Source organism: Carettochelys insculpta, chromosome 1 (genome assembly GCF_033958435.1).
Source record: "Carettochelys insculpta isolate YL-2023 chromosome 1, ASM3395843v1, whole genome shotgun sequence".
In the NCBI taxonomy this organism is placed as follows: domain Eukaryota; kingdom Metazoa; phylum Chordata; order Testudines; family Carettochelyidae; genus Carettochelys; species Carettochelys insculpta.
In genome coordinates, this window is record NC_134137.1 from 233,551,710 (window position 1) to 233,571,063 (window position 19,354).

General features: G+C 51.8%; 1 protein-coding gene across 1 annotated transcript in view; it reads right to left on the bottom strand.

Moving 5' to 3' along the window:
- The window catches only part of LOC142012815 (uncharacterized), a 77,533-nt gene extending 59,107 nt beyond the window's left edge, over positions 1-18,426 (bottom strand). Inside the window, 2 exon segments of the mRNA XM_074993740.1 lie at positions 17,519-17,842; positions 18,320-18,426. Coding sequence (XP_074849841.1) covers positions 17,519-17,842; positions 18,320-18,365 — 370 coding nt within the window. The 5' untranslated portion in view covers positions 18,366-18,426.
- Between the last annotated feature and the right edge of the window lie 928 nt (positions 18,427-19,354).

Sequence of the window (19,354 nt, forward strand, 5' to 3'; positions counted from 1 at the left end):
CTTCACTGCCACAGGACCTAACTGAGCTGGGTTAATGCTCGCTCGCCTGTGTTGGCTTGCGCTGCTATTACACCCTGTGATTTCAGTTGTGACATGCCCTGACTGGCTGTTGTGAGGGGAAATAGTGAGAGATTTTAACTAGGAATGAGCAGAGGGGATCAGGCTCACAGTGGGACCAGGGGCTCTTCACAGGGTTTGGCAGTTTGCAGAGGAGTTTGTGGTGCTTGGGAAAGTAGAGGGGTATCAGAATGGCAGCTGAAGATCTCTGGCAAATGTGCCCTTTTATGCAATACTCAGAAGTTTACTCCTCTCTGGAGCTCTAATATAGACCATGAGCTGTTTTCCTCTGTGCAGCACCATACCTCCCCCCTCCGGGGTTGCGGGGATGGCATTCCTCTCTCTGAAGTGGTGTTTAGGAAGCGGAGGTGCTTTTTTGTAGAGGGAGGTGGTGACTCTGAAGCACTGTGTCGAAGCTGCTGGCGCAGAAATACACAGCCGAGTCCTTAGATTCCAGAGCTGAGATTTTTAAGTGAAAGAGATGAGTTTGCGGCCGGCTTGCTGTGAATCTCTCAGAAATATTTTCTTTCTCTGCTTGCTGTGCATCGTAGGAGTAAAATATCAGACGCAGTCCTTTGCCCTGATGCTGCTGATACCAGTACATGTAGTCATGACCAGCATTTTGTTCACATTGTAGCTGTGCTGTTTTTCCTTTCTCCTCTACCACACTCAGGGACTGATTGAGGTAGACAACTCTGCTTCCTATGAGAAGAGGAAAAAAAATCGCAGTGAAAGCAATGTCTCATGCAGAAACCTCCAGAGCTGCACCCTACTAGCTCCAGAACAAGGACTTTGCCAAAAACTTACTGGCTCCTAAGAAACAAATGGCCATGCACCAAACCATCTGCATTTCCATCTTTGGAGGCATTCCAGCTTTGGAGGCACTGACTTTTATATGGCTCTGCTATCATCACCAATAGGCGGGACCTGTTGTCAGTGTCACCATCATTGGCTTCTGTGCTGCAAGGGAGACATCTGAGGTGGTTTGGGCTCATTCTGCTGGCCCTCTTGAGAGGTGATCTTGACTTCCAGCTGTGAGTTGGAAACTACTGTTCAGACGAGCTGATCAGCTCAATGCACATTCTAGTACAGACACTGCGTAGGAGTTGCGCAGGCCATTCATCTGAGCATCAGCTCACAACATCAGTCTTATAACCTATTTTAAGGAGGGTTGGTCTACATCTAATATTTTATTCTGGCGTAGCTATGTCAGTCAGGAGTGAGAGAAAACCAGACCGTGGTGGCAAAGCTATGCTGACAAAACCCTAGGGAGATGCATCTCGGCAGACAATGGCTACATCTACACTTGAAGCCAACATCGAAATAGCTTATTTCAATGTAGCAACGCTATTTTGATGAGTAACGTCTACATGTCCTTCAGGGCTGGCAACGTCGATGTTCAACTTCGACGTTGCGCGGCACCACATCGAAATAGGCGCTGTGAGGGAAAGTCTACATGCCAAAGTAGCACACATCGAAATAAGGGTGCCAGGCACAGCTGTAGACAGGGTCACAGGGCGGACTCAACAGCAAGCCGCTCCCTTAAAGGGCCCCTCCCAGACACAGTTGCACTAAACAACACAAGATACACAGAGCCAACAACTGGTTGCAGACCCTGTGCCTGCAGCATGGATCACCAGCTGCCGCAGCAGCAGCCAGAAGCCCTGGGCTAAGGGCTGCTGCCCACGGTGACCATAGAGCCCCGCAGGGGCTGGAGAGAGAGCGTCTCTCAACCCCTCAGCTGATGGTCGCCATGGTGGACCCCGCTATTTCGAAGTTGCGGGACACGCAACGACTACACGGTCCCTACTTCGACGTTCAACGTCGAAATAGGGCGCTATTCCTATCCCCTCATGAGGTTAGCGACTTAGATGTCTCGCCGCCTAACGTCGAAGTTAACTTCGAAATAGCGCCCGGCGCGTGTAGCCGTGACGGGCGCCATTTCGAAGTTAGTGCCGCTACTTCGAAGTAGCATGCACGTGTAGACAAGGCTAATGAGTTGCTTTCATTAGCATGGATAATGTCATTCAGGGACAGGGTGTTTCTAGACTGGCAGGGAAGCTCCTATTGTCAGTTTGCTGTGTCTACACTAGGGGGCTCTGTCAGTCCTGCTAGACTGATATGGCTCGGTCAGCATGGGCTCTGAAATATAGACAAAGCCTGAAGGAATGGGGTTATCTTCCAGCTCCTTAAGAAAAGATCTGTGGAATTTTAACATCTGTCCTAACAATCCATCAGAGATACAGAAAGGGAGCTTAGGTTAATGTGCCTGCTGACCAGACAAGATTTTTAACAATGCATCTTTCCTTTTCCTCAAGCACCCCAGTAACTTAATGCAGCTAGAACAACAAGAAGTCCTGTGGCACCTTATAGACGAACAGATATTTTGGAGCATGAGCTTTTGACTCATGCATCTGATGAAGCCGGTCTTTGCCCATGAAAGCTTATGCTACAAAATATCTGTTAGTTTATAAGGTACCACAGGACTTCTTGTTGTTGTCCAAGATACAGACTAACATGGCTACCTCTGATACTTAAATGCAGCTAATCATCTATTTGCTGGATAGAGTGCATTATTAATATAATTATTACAATAAAATTGTTTTTCCAAAACATCCAGTGATGTTGGCTACCTCAAGGTTTGTAAATTGATTTGATTTTCACAAAGCCTTAAGTACCTTCCCTTTGAAAATCAGTCCTTTCCTCTTTGGTGGATACAGAGAAATGGAGGCACACAAACGCACAAGCTAAGGCTGCATGGCACAACTGTGTTGGCAAGAAAGCGCTGTGAACTCCTGAGCAACAAAAGCTTTGGTGGTGAAAATACAATGCAGAGCTCTCCTTAGCCATTGGGTCGAAAAATATGTGAGGTGCTTTACAGGCTGTCCCAAGGAGCTTTCAACTGAAATGTTTGATAATTAAACTGTTACTTGCAACTCACAAACTAAGATACATTTGTAGCTTTTCATTTGTAAGGGGTGGCAAGGAAAGTAGATGACAGCTCTCAAGGTGGTGGGGGGCAGCGTGAGAACAGACGAGGATGAAAAGGTGCTGACAGACATGGAGTAAAGACAGGGGATGGAAACATGTTACTCCCTCCAGAGACCCATGATATTGTGCATGCAGCACTGATAGAAAGGCCAGTGCAGAAGGCTCCCTAGCAAAACCATGCCGCAGCTTGTCTATTCCCATTGCTGCTCTGCCATGAGTCTGTCTTTTAGGACACTAAGGACTACGCAGAGGACTGCATGCCCCAGGGGGCGTTTTTTATCTGCATGCTCCCTCCTGTATGGACCATGCCAAACCTTCTGCTGTATCAGCTCCCACTCAGGGCTGAGCAAGAGGTTCTACTCTGCTCGCTCAGCAGACTGGTGCCTGTTCTTGTGGAGGGGAAGAGTGTGGGTTCTGGGCCCAGGTACTGCATTCTGTTGGTCAGTTAAGGATGTGGGGACAGAGGTATCTGTGGACTTAGGGCCATGACACAGCAGCAGATTATGTTAGTGGTGATCAGCAGCACTGCAAGCTGCTGGGGTAAGGTGGGAGGGGGGCCCAGCTCCGTGGCCTGGAAGGGAAGGGACCAAGGGGGAAGGGATGGGGGCTAGGGCATTCAGCCCTCAGCACTGCCTTAACTGCAGACCTGCTGCCCCTTCTCTGACAGACGTGGGAATCCAAACGGGTCCAGCACTTCAGCTGCTGTCACAACTGCCCCCTTTGTCCCTCCCCCCACCCCCTGCCTGCCATGCCTTGTGGTGGTCCTGGTGCTGGGTCTCTAGGTCCTTCCCAAGTGGCCTCTGCCATATTCTCTTACCCACCATAATCCACCCCATATCTGTAAGCACCCCATTGTGGTGACTTCCTGTTCTCTTCCCACTTCCTGGGCTGCTCATGGTGACGATAAGGGAAGGAGCTCCCGTCTGGGAAGGGAGCTGCAGTGGCAGAGGGAGGAGGTTTATGCGGAGGGGGGAAGTGACTGGGAAGCTCTGTGTCTAAGCTATTGGCACAGAAGCACTTTGGCTCCACAGGTGAGGTGTCCAAGCAAAGGAGCTCAGTCTGTTCCTTTTCAGCTTGGAACTGATCAGTAGAGTTGCTACTGTCTGGAGCCGTGTCTACACGTGCACGCTACTTCGAAGTAGCGGCACTGACTTCGAAATAGCGCCCGTCACGGCTACACGCGTCAGGCGCTATTTCGAAGTTAACTTCGACGTTAGGCGGCGAGACGTCGAAGTCGCTATCCTCATCAGGGCTACGTCTACACGTGAAGCCTACATCGAAGTAGCTTATTTCGATGTAGCAACATCGAAATAGGCTATTTCGATGAATAACGTCTACACGTCCTCCAGGGCTGGCAACGTCGATGTTCAACTTAGACGTTGCGCAGCAACACATCGAAATAGGCGCTGCGAGGGAGCGTCTACACACCAAAGTAGCACACATCGAAATAAGGGTGCCAGGCACAGCTGCAGACAGGGTCACAGGGCGGACTCAACAGCAAGCCGCTCCCTTAAAGGGCCCCTCCCAGACACAGTTGCACTAAACAACACAAGATACACAGAGCCTACAACTGGTTGCAGACCCTGTGCCTGCAGCATGGATCCCCAGCTGCAGCAGCAGCAGCCAGAAGCCCTGGGCTAAGGGCTGCTGCCCACGGTGACCATAGAGCCCCGCAGGGGCTGGAGAGAGAGCGTCTCTCAACCCCTCAGCTGATGGCCGCCATGGCGGACCCTGCTATTTCGAAGTTGCGGGATGCGCAACGACTACACGGTCCCTACTTCGACGTTGAACGTCGAAGTAGGGCGCTATTCCTATCCCTTCATGGGGTTAGCGACTTCGACGTCTCACCGCCTAACGTCGAAGTTAACTTCGAAATAGCGCCCGACGCGTGTAGCCGTGACGGGCGCTATTTCGAAGTTAGTGCCGCTACTTCGAAGTAGCGTGCACGTGTAGGCACGGCTCAGGAGATAGGGATAGCGCCCTACTTCGACGTTCAACGTTGAAGTAGGGACCGTGTAGTCATTGCGCGTCCCGCAACTTCAAAATAGCAGGGTCCGCCTGGCGGCCATCAGCTGAGGGGTTGAGAGACGCTCTCTCTCCATGGGATCCATGCTGCAGGCACAGGGTCTGCAACCAGTTGTTGGCTCTGTGTATCTTGTGTTGTTTAGTGCAACTGTGTCTGGGAGGGGCCCTTTAAGGGAGCGGCTTGCTGTTGAGTCCGCCCTGTGACCCTGTCTGCAGCTGTGCCTGGCACCCTTGTTTTGATGTGTGCTACTTTGGCATGTAGACGTTCCCTCGCAGCGCTTATTTCGATGTGGTGCTGCGCAACGTCGAAGTTGAACATCGACTTTGCCAGCCCTGGAGGACGTGTAGACGTTAGTCATCGAAATAGCCTATTTCGATGTTGCTACATCAAAATAAGCTACTTCGATGTAGGCTTCATGTGTAGACGTAGCCTGTTAGTGCCTCATTAACAAAGATGGAAAGCAGCTGCAGGCCCAGTACTAGGTCATGCTGGCCGCAGAACATGCTGTTGTGCCCAGAGGTTTGTTCACATGTGGGCTTGGCTCAGTGTCCCGTCTCCAGGCCCAGGCTCTGGGTTTGGGTGAGCTCAGCAGCTGAGCATTCTGTGGGGGAAAGAGACAAGACAGATGAGATGACAACAAAAGAAGTGTCACAGATGAAAATGTTCAGGACTGTGCCCTGCAAACATAGGGACAGGGATGTTCCCCCAGCTCTGCTATGTAGATCTGGTTCCCCCCCGAGGAACAGAGGGGATGTGCTTGTGGCTTGGCTATAAGATCTGATGCCCACAGGTTGCACAGTTGTGCGAGAAGGACTTGCTCACAGTCCTTCATGCTTTTGGGACTGAGGATCTGTCTTTCCAGCCCAAAGACAGATCTGTGAGATGATGAGCTTGTGTGGCCTAAATACAGTGGTGACTCACAACAGCATCCCTAAATGATTATCTCAGCAGGAGACTTAGCACTGAAAGGGGTTTTAAGAATGAGCCCTGACTCTACCCTGTCAGGTGAGATACATTAATAAGGAGGTGATGGGTGGATGTGTCGTGCAGAGTGGAATTTTATACTATTGGTCTCTTCCACATTCCTGTTCCTGGCCTGTATTCTGTAGTCATCTTACATTCTGCACAGGAACTGAAAATAATACAGAGGAATAGCTGTAGTGGTCAAATAACCATGCCCTCTGCCGTAGCTATGTTCTTACCCTTGCAAATGGAGCCCAGCTGCCGTAGGTCTCTGCTGTGACATTCAAAGATTAACCCATTCCAGGGTGCTTATGTGCCATAGCATGTGTGTGTGTTTCAGCGAGTGTGAATTTCCAGTTATACCTGCTTTGTGCAAGCACTGGGTCTGTCTCCAAACCAAACTCTTCACAGTTTATTTGCTATTAGTTTGTTACGTGCCTGTTGTTGTTCTTGTTGTTATTTATTACCTGACATCTATCAAACTCATTCCATTGCTGTGTCCCTGTGGTAGCTTTGACCCAGCTGCCAATGGCCACTACACAAGGCAGGCCTGTCAAGGTGCAAAGATTCTTGTGGGCAGAGAGGTTGAGAATTACAGTGAATAGCCTGCAGCCAGGTCAGGAGTGATTTAAGTCACTGAATTTTCTCAGCATAGTTTAAAATAAGTTAAGTCTCTCAGTGCAGTTCCTAGAAGAACAGGTGTCTATGAAATAAAACCTCCGTCAGTAGTTGGCCAAGACTGAATGTCCCATAGACTGAATGGACTCGTACTGTCACTGCTCATGAACTTACCAGATTTCATCTCCAAGCTCTTTCCAATGGTAGGTGAGCATCATTCATTTTGTTTTACGCGGGGCGTCTGAGACAAAGGGAGGCTACGTGATCTGCCAGAGGTCATAGAGGAAGTCAGTGATAGAGCTGGAAACAGGTTCCAGGTTTCTGGTCTCCCAGCCTAGTGCCCTTTCCATTGGACTTCACAGACTTCACAGCAAATGATGCTCTCTTTTGCAGTGTTGCTGTAGTTGTGTCTGCCCCAGGGTGTTAGAGAGAGAAGCCATGTGGGGAAATCTCCTGGACCAACTTTGGTTAGTGAGAGAAACAAGCTTCCAAGCTACACAGAGCTCTGCTTTAGGTCGGGGACACTTCTGCATATAGCTAGAACCAGCTCCTCCCCAATGAGCCTGGCTGCCTTGAGATGTGCCACGAGGTTCTCCTGCATTACTCATCTTGTTTGGGCACCTTCCTGTCAGCAGCCTGGGCACATCGCACTTGCCTCCCAGGGACCTGCCATTGCAGCCAAGTCACTCTCCCTAGACTCTCTGTATGCCCTTACACCTCGGGTGGCTTCCTATCGTCATGCTGCGTGACTAAAAGTAGCCTGGTGATGCTGGGTGTCGGAATGGAGACTGGGCTTTGGGAAGCTACTGCTTTGTGGAGATTCAGACCCTAATGACTAAACTGTTAGCTCCCAGGATGATTTTTTGCTCTGGTGACATACCCTAAGTGACACCTCTGCCCCCATCAAACTATTTCTGTATGTGTGTCGGAAGGGACATGGGGTGAGCAGTACAGGTGGGTCATTGCACAGCTGTGAGCCATGAAGCTTTCACCAGGCTTTACCAGCTGCATGGGAATATATAGTGGTGTCTTCAGCCATTCCCAGGCTGATGGTCAGGGAGGTGGTTAGTATTGTTGGCTGCATCGTATCATATCTGTTTTAAACTGTTCTTCCATTACTGCTGGGCACTCGTCTACAGAGATGGTGACTAACTGCAGCTGCCTTTCTTCACCTTTCTGCTAATACCACAGGACAGCACTGTAGGATTTGGGATCATGTTTTTACATGTGATACTTCCCTGGCTCCCAATCTGGGTAGCTATAAATTTCTCCTTCTACATCACCTTCACTGCAATGACCTACAAAGGAGGATGAAGGGGGCAAGGTGATTGAGAGCCATCTCATCCAGACCATTTAAAATTTGCCCAGCTCTTTTACTCCGCTTACCTCCTCCTCCAAAAACTACTTCAACCTCATCAACAAATGGATGCCTTTTTAGGGTTTAATATGCTCACAAGGAAGGGGAATCTCTGAAATGTGCTTCGCACCTATAGTCTCACCCCTCCCCCACCTGTCGTCTCACCATCAGCAATATTCCCTTTCCTCATCCTCTTCCTAGCCAATTTGTATCTCTTAGGCAGCTTTTACACTTGTCCCCTCCTGTTGGAGGTGCCATGGTAATGAGGCAATTCAAAGCAGGCTAATGAGGCACTAGCATGCATATTCAATACCTCATTAGCATAATGGCCACCCCATGAATTTCAAAGTGCAGACTTTGAATTGCAGTTTGACAGTGCAAATGGGGGCAGCTTCGAAATAAGCACCCCGCTTCCACATTCCCTTACTCCCATCTAGTTTTGCAGGAGTAAGGGAATGTTGAAGTAGGGTGCTTATTTCGAAGCTGCCCCCATCTACACTGTCACTCTGAAATCTGTTTGCTGGTCTTCCTGCTTAATTTGCTTTCATTACACTTATTTATCTTCCTTTTGCCTACATATTTATCTTCTAACTTTATAAGCAAGTCAACTTCCTGTTTTGTCCCAATACAGGTCCCATTAGACTCTTTATTCCCTATTCCAAACCTCTGACTTTCCCTTCTCACTGCAGGGTGTCTTTGTCAAGCATGCTGACTCAATCCTGATTTTGTGTGGAAAATTAGCCCACATATCAAACAAGCATGGCCCATTTCAGGAGTGACACATTTGGGGTAGTGGCAAGCTATATTATGGAATGGAGAGAATTTACCACACTTTTTACAAATTGCCCATATAACCTTACTCTTATGGACCAAGTTTATATGCTTCGTCAGTTTCCAAATTAAGTAAATTTTGTGGGCAAATGGGACAGTTATTAAACAGGATATTCCAAATAGAAAATTCCACCTTTCAATGACCTTACTATTAGTAAAATTGTTCTTACCTGTGTAGGTGCTATTGCAAGACTATCACGGATCCATCCAGCTTCACACTGTTGTGTCAAGTATTATGAGCACCTCATGCATTGTGCTGTGTTATGTGCAGACCCTAAGCAGCCTTCAGAGTGATGAAGACTCCCAGGAGGACATGGACATATATCAATGTGAGACATTGGAGAGGAAGAACAGGGAGATGTTGGCTGAATTTGATGCTTTGTACACAGTGGAGTGCTAGTTCTTGTGCTATAAAGCAAGACCAGATTGGTGGGACCAAATTGTTCTAAAGATACAGGATCATCAGCTGTGGCTACAAAACTTCTGGATGTGTGAGGCCACTTTCATAGAACTTTGTGAAGTGCTTTGCCCTGCACTGAAGCACTGCAATACCAAAATGAGACCTGCTCTGACATTTCAGAGGTGTGGCAATAGCTTTGTGGAACAGCCAGTGAGCTGCTGTGACTCAACAGGTCAAGGCAATCGATATCCTTCTGCTACAAAAGACAGCTGTGCAGGACATATTGGATGGCTTTGCCACAACTTGGTTCCCTAATTGTGGTGGAGTGATTGATGGAACACACATCCCTATCTTGGCACCAGACCACCTTGCCACAGAGAACAGAAACGGCAAGGGATACTTCTCCAGGGTGTTGCAGGCATTGGTAGATCACAAGGGTTAATGCATAAACATCAGTGTGGGATAGTCAAGGAAAGGAGGAGGATGTGCACATCTTTAGGAATTTTGATCTGTTCAGAAAGTTGCAGAATGGAACTTGCTTACCAGACCAGAAAATCACCACTGGAAATGTAGAGATGCCAATAGTTATTCTGGGTATTCCAGCTTACCTCTTGGTCCCTTAGGCTCATATGAAGCAGCCTGGACTGCAGAAAGGAACAATTCAACTACAGGCTGAGCAAGTGCAGAATGGTAAGAAAATGTGCATTTGACCATTTAAAATCCAGGTGCAGGAGCCTCTTGATTCAGTTAGACCTCAGCAAAGACAACATTCCCCTTGTGGTGGCAGCCTGCTGTGTGTTTCATAATGTATGCGACAGCAAGGGTGAAAATTTCTTGCCAGGCTGGAGGGCTGAGGCAGAGCACCTAGCCAGTAATTATGAGCAGCCAGACACTAGGTCAATAAGGAGAGTACAGCGAGGGACATTGCTAATTAGAGAGGCTCTGAAAAACAACTTTATGTATGACCAGACTGTGACATGCCTGTTGCTCTTAAGGAGGTGCACCCTGAATGATGTGTGCTTGCCTATAATGCCTGTAAACCCCACTCCCCTGTACAACACAAACAACGACGACTCTGATTTTGTGAGTTTAATCATTTTCATTCAGGGGACACTAAAGGAGTTCATGGCAGAGGATTCAGGGGTGGGAAAGCAAGGTCATCTTACTATCACAGGTGCGGGAATGGCAGCCTTCTGCTTTCAGAAACATCCCTGGGAGAGGAATCCAAGGCTGCCATTGACTTTCCCCCACTACAGCTGTAGTGTTTCTACCTCTTCCCTTAGGAGGCTACTGAATAAACTAGCCCATCCCTCATTGTCAGGAAGGTTTTCCTAGTTTCTAACATTTCCCTCTTTCATACAATCTCACCCATTTACTCTTATTTACATAATCTTGTACCACCTAAAAATTCTTCCTTCTTGATATAACACTCCAAATATTTGTGTCACAGTACCTAGTTGTCTTCTCACCAGTGGTTTGGCTGATAGAACATGTTTAATTCCATTACCCCTTCCTCAATATATAGTCCCTAAGGGCCATCCAACACTTTAACAGATATTCTCAGAATTCACTCTAGTTTGTAGACATCTGTTCTGCATACAATTCCCAGAACTCTGGAAATATCTGCATTGATCTCCTGGCCTGTGCATATTAGTAGAGAAGCTGTGCCTTTCTTGCGCACCCAGATGGATTCCATTCTTTTGGAGCAGACAAGCCGCGTCTACACGTGCCGGCTACTTCGAAGTAGCCGCACCAACTTCGAAATAGCACCCGCCACGTCTACACGTGGCGAGCGCTATTGTGAAGTTGAAATCGATGTAAGGTGGCGAGATGTCGAAGTCGCTGTCCCCATCAGGAGATGGGAATAGCGCCCCACTTCGACGTTGAATGTCGACGTATGGCACATGTAGACGATCCGCATTCCGCAACATCGAAATAGCGGGGTCTGCCATGGTGGCCATCATCTGAAGGGTTGAGAGACGCTCTCTCCAGCCCCTGAGCTCTATGGTCGCCGCGTGCAGCAGCCCCTTAAAGCTCCCCGCCCCCTGCGTTCCTGCGCAGGAAGCTGAGAGCGCATGCAGGCAGAAGCACTGACACGCGGCCTGCCTGCACGCCCGCAGCAGCCCCAATCCACCACCCTGCACTGATGGCCGCTCGCCAGCCCCCCAAGCGCCCCCAGGGCACCCCCTGAGGGGATCCAGGGCTCCCAGCCAGCCAGCCAGCCAGGGAAGAGGCAGCAGGGCCCCTCCTGGACGGAGGCTGAGATCCGGGACCTGCTGGGGCTCTGGGGTGTGGAGGAGGTGCTCCAGGTAATGGGAAACAAGAGGCGGAAAGCGGATGTGTTTGCTCGGCTGGCCGTGGGCCTGGCTGCCTGGGGTCACCCTGCCCGCACTCCTGACCATGTCAGGAGTAAGGTTAAGGAGCTGCGGCAGGGTTACTCCTGGGCCCGGGATGCCAGACGATCTGGGGCTGCCCCCGCCACTTGCCCCTTTTACAGGGAGCTCAGGTCCATCCTGGGCCCCCGGTACACCTCCTCCCCACCGGCCACTCTTGGCACCTTGGCTGATGAGCCCCAGCAGGCCCCGGAGACGGAGTCCGCCCTGGAGGCAAGCCCTGCACCCCAGGGGCCCCCCCAGGAGCCCACCCCTGGGATGCCGGAGGAGGAGGAGGGGGACTCCTCCAGCAACGGGGGGGCTCCGGATTGCCATCCCGTCCCGGAGCTCCAGCAGGGCGTCTGTCCAGAGAGTGTCCCCCGACCGTGGGAGCGGACCGTCAGGTATGTACCCCCGCCCGGTGCACACCCCCGGGGTTAAGAGGTAGGGACAACAGACATGACCAGGGCCCTCCACATGCCCAGATGACCACGGCCCCAAGGACAGCAGTGGCATGTCCCTCAGAAGAGTGCATCAGCCCCTGCCCCCCAGCAGGACAGCGCCATGCCCCATCCCTGGGGATGGGGGGAGCAGAACCTAGGGTCCCCGGTGGCGGGTGGGACACCCATCATCAGCAGCAGCATCTCCCGGGGACAGGGATGGGGAACCAGCAGCAGAGGGGTGGGGAGACAAGGGCCACAGGTCCGGGCCCACACTAATGGCTGTCTCCACTCTTCTTCCCCTGTGTGTTCTGCAGCTGCACCATCGCAGGGCCCGGAGAGCACCGGCGAGGTGTCCGTGGTCCCGGAGAGCCCACCGGGGCCATCCCAGCAGGCCAGCCCCTCAGCGGAGCACCGACCAGCCCCAGGAAGGCGCCGACAGCAGAGCCACCAGAGGACGGCCACGGAGCCCCAGCTGCTCGCGACCCTCCGGCGTCAGCTGGAGGTGTCGGAGCGGCAGCTGGAGCTCCAAGAGCAAGCGCTGGCCTGGTGCCAGGAGGCATGGGGGGCCTTCATGCACACATTCGAGCACATAGCGGAACAACTGGCCCCCCATGCCACACTGCCCACCACTCTGCCCGCTGCTCCATTCACCGCTTTGACCACCACTCCGACCGCCGTCCCACCGCCGTCCGCCACCCTGGGGCCTGCCACCGAGGGGGACCTGGGGCCTGCAGACACCCGCCGGCTGTATCTGCCGGTTAGCCCGGCCCCCACCCAGCCTTGGCCAGGGCTCCGGCCGAGGCGAGGGTCGCGCCCTCCAACCCCGGGCACCGGACAGTAGGGGTGCAGGGCCGAAGATGTGGCCCCCCCTTTGTACATATCCCCCATTATTTGTATATAGGTTGTGTTGGACCCCTGTTCTGTTATGGTACCTGCCCCCCCATGTAAATAGTCCCCCCCTTTTTTTTCTATATATATATATATTGTATTAATAACACATTTCACTGTTTGGTTTCAAAAAACAGGTCCATTTATTTGCAAGAAAAGTGTGGGGGGGTGCTTTTGGGTGCTCTGTGGTGTAGGTGTGGGGGCAGGGAGTGTTGTGGAGGATGGTGGGGTGCAGTGGGTGGCCTGCCAGCGTTCACCCCACGGCCTGGTCAAAATGGGCCCGCAGGGCCTCCCGGACCCAGATCCCCTCAGGGTCCACCTGGCGACTGAGGGCAGTGGGTGGCTGCATGTCGGCCCTGCCGGCCTCCACAGCCCAGCCCTGGAAGAAGGCCTCTCCCTTGCTCTCCACCAGGTTGTGGAGTGCGCTGCACGTGCCCACAACCTGGGGGATGTTGGTGGGGCCTGCATCAAGGCAGGTGAGGAGACACCTCCAGCGCCCTTTGAGGTGGCCAAAAGTGCGCTCGACCACCTGGCGCGCACGGTTCAACCGCGTGTTGAACCGCTCCTGGCTGGCTGTGACATGGCCTGTGTAGGGGTGCATGAGCCAGGGCCGGAGGGGGTATGTCGTGTCTGCGACAATGCAGAGGGGCATGGTGGTGTCCCCCACAGGGATCTCCTGCTGGGGGATGTAGGTCCCCACCTCCAGCTGGCGGCACAGGCCCGAATTTCTGAACACCCGGGTGTCGTGGGTGCCGCCAGGCCAGCCAACATAAATGTCCAGGAAGCGGCCCCGGCTGCCCACCAAGGCCTGGAGGACCACCGAATGGTAGCCCTTCCTGTTGAGGAAGCGTCCTCCGCTGTGCTCTGGGGCATGGATGGGGATATGGGTCCCATCCAGAGCCCCAAAGCAATTTGGGAAGCCCAGGCTGGCAAACCCCGCGATGGCCGCATCCAGGTCCCCAAGCCGCACGAGCCTGTGGAGGAGCAGGGCATTGATTGCGTGGACAACCTGCAGGGGAAGGACATGAGAGATCACCAGTGAGGGGTGTGCAGGGTGTGTCTGGCCCTCCACCCCAGGGCTCCCCCCCTAAGGGCTCCCCCAGGGTTCTCCCCCCCAGGGCTCCCCCTGTGCCCCCCTGGGCTCCCCCCCCAGGTCTTTTTACCTCCATGAGGACGGCCCCAACGGTGGCCTTGTCCACGCCAAACTGCTGCCCTACGGATCGGTAGCTGTCTGGAGTGGCCAGCTTCCAGACAGCGGTGCCGACCCGTTTCTCGACCGTGAGGGCACATCGCATGGAGGTGTCCAGGTGCCATAAGGCAGGGGTCAGCCACTGGCAGAGCTCCAGGAATGTCTGCCTGCTCATGAGGAAATTCTGGAGCCAGCGGTCGTTGTCCCACTCGCCGAGCACCAACCGCTCCCACCAGTCTGTGCTCGTGGGGTAGCTCCACAGCCGGCGGCGTGTGTGGCGGGGGGCGGGGTCAGAGGGCAGCAGGGTCTGCGGCTGCTTCCTCATCCCCTGGGGGCAGCTCCTCTTCCATGAATAAAAGGTGGTCAGCTGCCTCCTGCATAGCACTGAGCAGGGCAAGCACTGCTCCTGCAGGGGCGGGTGTGTGGACCTCTGGCTGCTGCTGCTGCTGCTGCTGCTGCTGGGGGTCCATACTGCTTCGATGGGGTGTGCATGCCTGTGGCCCTGCAGACCGCGTGCTGTGCAGGCTGAGTGTGTCTGGGAGGGGCCCTTTAAGGGAGCGGCTAGCTGTTGCCCCGGAAGTGCTAGTCCGCCCTGTGACCCTGTCTGCAGCTGTTCCTGGCACCCTTATTTCGATGTGGGCCACTTTGGTGTGTAGACACCCCCCTGCAGCACCTACTTCGATGTAGTGCTGCCCGACGTTGACATTGAACGTCGACGGCACCAGCCCTGGAGGACATGTAGATGCTATTCATCGAAATAGCTTATTTCGATTTCGCTACATCGAAATAAGCGATTTCGATGTAGCATCCCCGTGTGTACGTAGCTACAGTGTAGAATTCCTGGGTCCTTACCAAGTATTAGAAGCAGCAGGAAATGCTACATTTTTGTCAGTCAATTTTATTCTCCCCTTTTTTAACCTCTTGTTTTTTATGAGGGTGACAGAAAATTGTAAGGTGACCTGAGCTCTTCCCCCACCTCTGGCTTCCCTAGGAAAACTCGGGGAGTGTTGAAACCTATATAATGAATAATGTATAAAGCTCTTCTAGATGAGAAGTAATGCTGATCTCTTGAGTATTTGTGGTTACAAAAGATCCCCTCCCTCCCTCTCAGAGGAGGGTATGCTACTGAGGAAGTGAAAGAACCAGCTTCTGAGTTTTCCAACCTCCTCAAGCCTTCTGTCCCTCCTCTGTTTCACCTTGAAAGAATTCCTGCCTTCCCAAGGCAAAACTTCCTTCTTTGTCACATTTTTTTCCATGAGCCTACACACAGGTAGAAGTACAAGCTTATATGGACTCCTGTGAGGTCTATAAACATACCAACACACCCCGAAGCAGATTCATTGGGCACTGTGAGTGGTTCCCACTGATGGCAGGGTGGCCTAGTGGCTAGGCTCCCCTTGCCGGGGCCTAGAGGCCTGGGGTGTGGGTCTTCAGCCCCCACGCTAGAGGCTGAAGGATAAGTTTGGGACATGGCCCTAAGAATCTAGTTTCCCCTCTGGCAGGAGAGAGGGTCCCTGGGGAGGGGGCTCCCCTGCTGTGTCTGGGAGAGAGTTCTGAAGCTCTGTCCTCTGGTGGCCAACCCAGTGGCAGCTCTGGCTCAGGCCCTGCTTGCTTCAGAGCCAGCTCCTGCCTCTTGGCTGGTCAGCCCTGAACTAGGCTGTCTTCTCTCCTTTTATGCTCTTCCAGGCCTGACACTGGCTGCAGGTGAACCGGGGTGGGCTGATTGGGCCAACAAGCTCTGTTTAACCTCTGCTCTGCCTGGCCTTCCTCTCACACCCTTACACATCCCCTCCTCATTACCCCCATAGGTCTGCCCCTCCCCCAAGTGTGTTTGTTCTCCCCTGGAGAAAAGGTCCTGCATTCACATGATGCTTCCCCACACAATGCTGGATCTGGAAGGAGACGGGCTGGAAGGAGAGTTACTACCTCATGATTCTGGGGTTTTTCCCTTTCATCACCTGTAGCCAGTGCAGAGGGATGTGGTCAGTGATGAGAGTGAAGTGTCTGCCCAGGAGGTAATATCAGACTGAGTCCACAGCCCATTTTACTGCTACTGTCTCCTTCTCTATTACCAAGTAGGCCTTCTCCCTTGGGAGGAGCTTCCTACTGATGTAAAGAATTATGTGTTCATCACCTCCTACAACTTGGGATAGCACCGCTCCCACTCCGAAATCTGAGGCTTCTGTCTGTAACAAGAACTCCTTTGAGAAGTCAGGGCTGCATGGGACTGGTTCTCAGCAGAGCTGGGCTTTAGGGCTTGGAAAGCGTTCTCACAAGCCAGAGTCCACTGCATGCAGTTTGGACTCTCTTTCTTGAGCAGGTGGGTAAGAGGGGCAACGATGGAGGAGAAGCCCAGGATGAAGCAGCGCTAGTACCCTGCTAACTCCAGGAACTGCTGTACCTGTCCTTCTGAGGATGCAGGGGCGTGTCACTGGAGAGCTTGAACCTTCCCCACTAGGGGGCGTACCATGCTCTTCCCCAAGGTGTAACCTAGGTAGGTGGTCTCATCCCTTCTGAGGCGGCATTTTGCCGGGTCCGCTTCAGGCCTGCTTCCTGGAGGGACTGAAATATGGCAGCCACATGTCATAGGTGTGTCTGCCAATCACGGCTGTAGATCGCTATATCGTCCAAATATGCCATGGTGTATTGGCTATGTGGATTTAGAATCCAGTCCATTGGGGCTGGAACGTGGCTGAAGCACCATGCAGATCAAAGGGTCGGGTTTGCAAAGGTCCTTGCAGGTACAGAAGCTGGGAATGTTTTACAGAACCTCTACCCCACTAATTTCCAGCTGCATATTTATCAGCTGTCACCAACCGTTATGCTCTGTCAGACTGTCTGAAGCAATGCAATGCAGCAGAGCCCCCTTCCCCAGCTGGCCAAGACGGAATGTCCCAGAGACTGAATGTACTCCTCCTGTCACTGTTCATGAACATCAGATTTCATCTCCAAGCACTTTCCAAAAGTAAGTGAACATTATTCCTTCTGTTTTACAAGGGCCATCTGAGGCACAGGAGGCTTAGTGACTTGCCCAACCTCATAAGGCCAGTCAATGATACATTTGGGCACAAAGATCAGGTAGTCCATTGGGCTACACTGAGACCCTGGCAAATGATACACTCCCTTGTAGCTGTGGTACCCTGTGGGCAGTGCCTGAGCAGCACGTCCATAGGGAGGTATGTTCATGGGGAAAGGGACTGCCACTGCTCTACCTCTGCCTCAGGCTAAGAAAAGGGCCTGGCTGACACGGCAGGAATCAGGGACCCTTCACCACTGTGAGCTGCTAAGTGACCTCATTTCTCCTCTTACACTATTTCTATATGTGTGTGGCAAAGGACATGGGGTGAGCAGTGCTGGTGGGTTATTGCACAGCTGTGAGACACAAAGTTCTCACTGTGCTTTGCTGGCTGCACAGAAATACACAGCCGAGTCTTCAGCCTTCCCCGGGTCGATGGTCAGGGAGCTGGTCAGTCTTGTGGGACGTGACATTTTGTATCTGGGTTTAAACTCTTTTTCCTCTTCTGTTGAGTTCACATCTGCAGAATATGCGACTAACTTCAGCTGCCCCCCTGCACCCTTGTGCTGCTGATACCACAGCATTCTAAAGAGAGAATTATCATCATGTTCACATGGGATTGTTGCTTTGCTCCCATCCTGGATGGTCATAAACTTCTCCTTCTGTGTCACCGTCACCGCACTGCAAAGACCTACAAAGGAGAGTGAAGGTGAGAGAGGGAGTGAGAGCCATGGAGGATGGAACACAACTCACCTGGCCTGTGTACATTGCCCTACAGGATCAAATTCCAAACACTCCTTCCTTGATTTGAAACCTGTCTACAGACTGGTCAGATCACCTCACTGACTCTCCCTCCTCCCTTCTGTCAATGGCTATGTCTTCCCACACAGCCTTACCTCTGCTGATACCTGTGCCGACTCCTGTGCACTTTCTGCCTTCTGGAAGCAGCTCCCCTCTGTCCCTCCCTTTTTCCTCCACTCGTCGAGCAAAACTTTCCTCTCTTTGCCCCTTCACACATTTTTGTCAGTTTGCTGCTGGAGCCTTTGTCTGTGAGGCTTCCATCATCCGCAGCTAACCCCTCTTTCCCACGGTCCGCTTCTCATCTCAGAGGCTAAAGTAAAGCTCTACCATCCTGGAGTCCAAACATTTCTCAGAGACACTTCCATACCTGCCAACAGCTGGAAGACAAGGGACACACCCAATGCCGTCCTCATGGTGTCTGCAGCAAAGACAAGCCAGAGTGATCAATTCATTCAACAAAGTTCTGCGTGCCTTTAGCAGGTGGAGCCCTTCAAAACCACAAAAGGGAGTAGAACAGGTGATCAAAAGACAGAGCAAATGTTGCAGTTAGAGAAGCTAAGTTCAGATGTGCATCTGAAATGTGCTGCTGCTTATTAGTTTATGGATAAAAGTGAAAAAAAAAGAGTCACACATCCAGCATTGTGGGGGTTACACATTCTGATGCAAAGTATGTGGCTTGGGCCACTTTCCCTCCATGCAAACCTTTCACTGTTTCATGGTGATCAGGGTTAATATGCTGATACATGGGTTGTGGGGTTCTGATAGTCAGCATTTTCGGATGTCAGTTTTCTGCTCACTCAGTGTCCTGGCTTCTTTCATGACTACCCCCCAGGTGACCCATTCCACTGCTTCCCACTGTCTTAGTTGAAATACTTTTTTTCTAACATCCAAAGATACATCTCCCCACTACAACTTGAGATCATTGTTCTGTCATCTAACAAAACTAGAACTTCCTGGCTCCATCCTTTTTCAGTCTCCCTTCAGATAGTTGCAGGCTGCCATCGAATGCGTTCTAATTCTTGTCTTCTGCAGACCGAATAAGAACTCTTTTCCCTCAGCCTCACTTCATAAGTCATATGCCTTCCCTTCCTGCAATCTTTTCTGTTTTCCTCCACTGGACTCTCTCCAATTTGACCTTATTCTTTTTCTGGTGGAAGCAGGCTGCGGGAACTGGAAGCCGTACTCCAGATATAATTGCCCCTGTGCCTCATAGGCAGGAATAATCACTTTCCTCAGTCTGCTGCCAGTGCTCGTACTAATTCAGCACAATATGCTATTAGCCTTCTTGACTACCAGAGCACACTGTTGACTCATATCTAGATTCTTATCTACTGTCATCCCAAAGTTCTTTTTGCAGAACTGCCATTTAGCCAGTCAGTTCTCAGCCTATAACAAGGCTTGA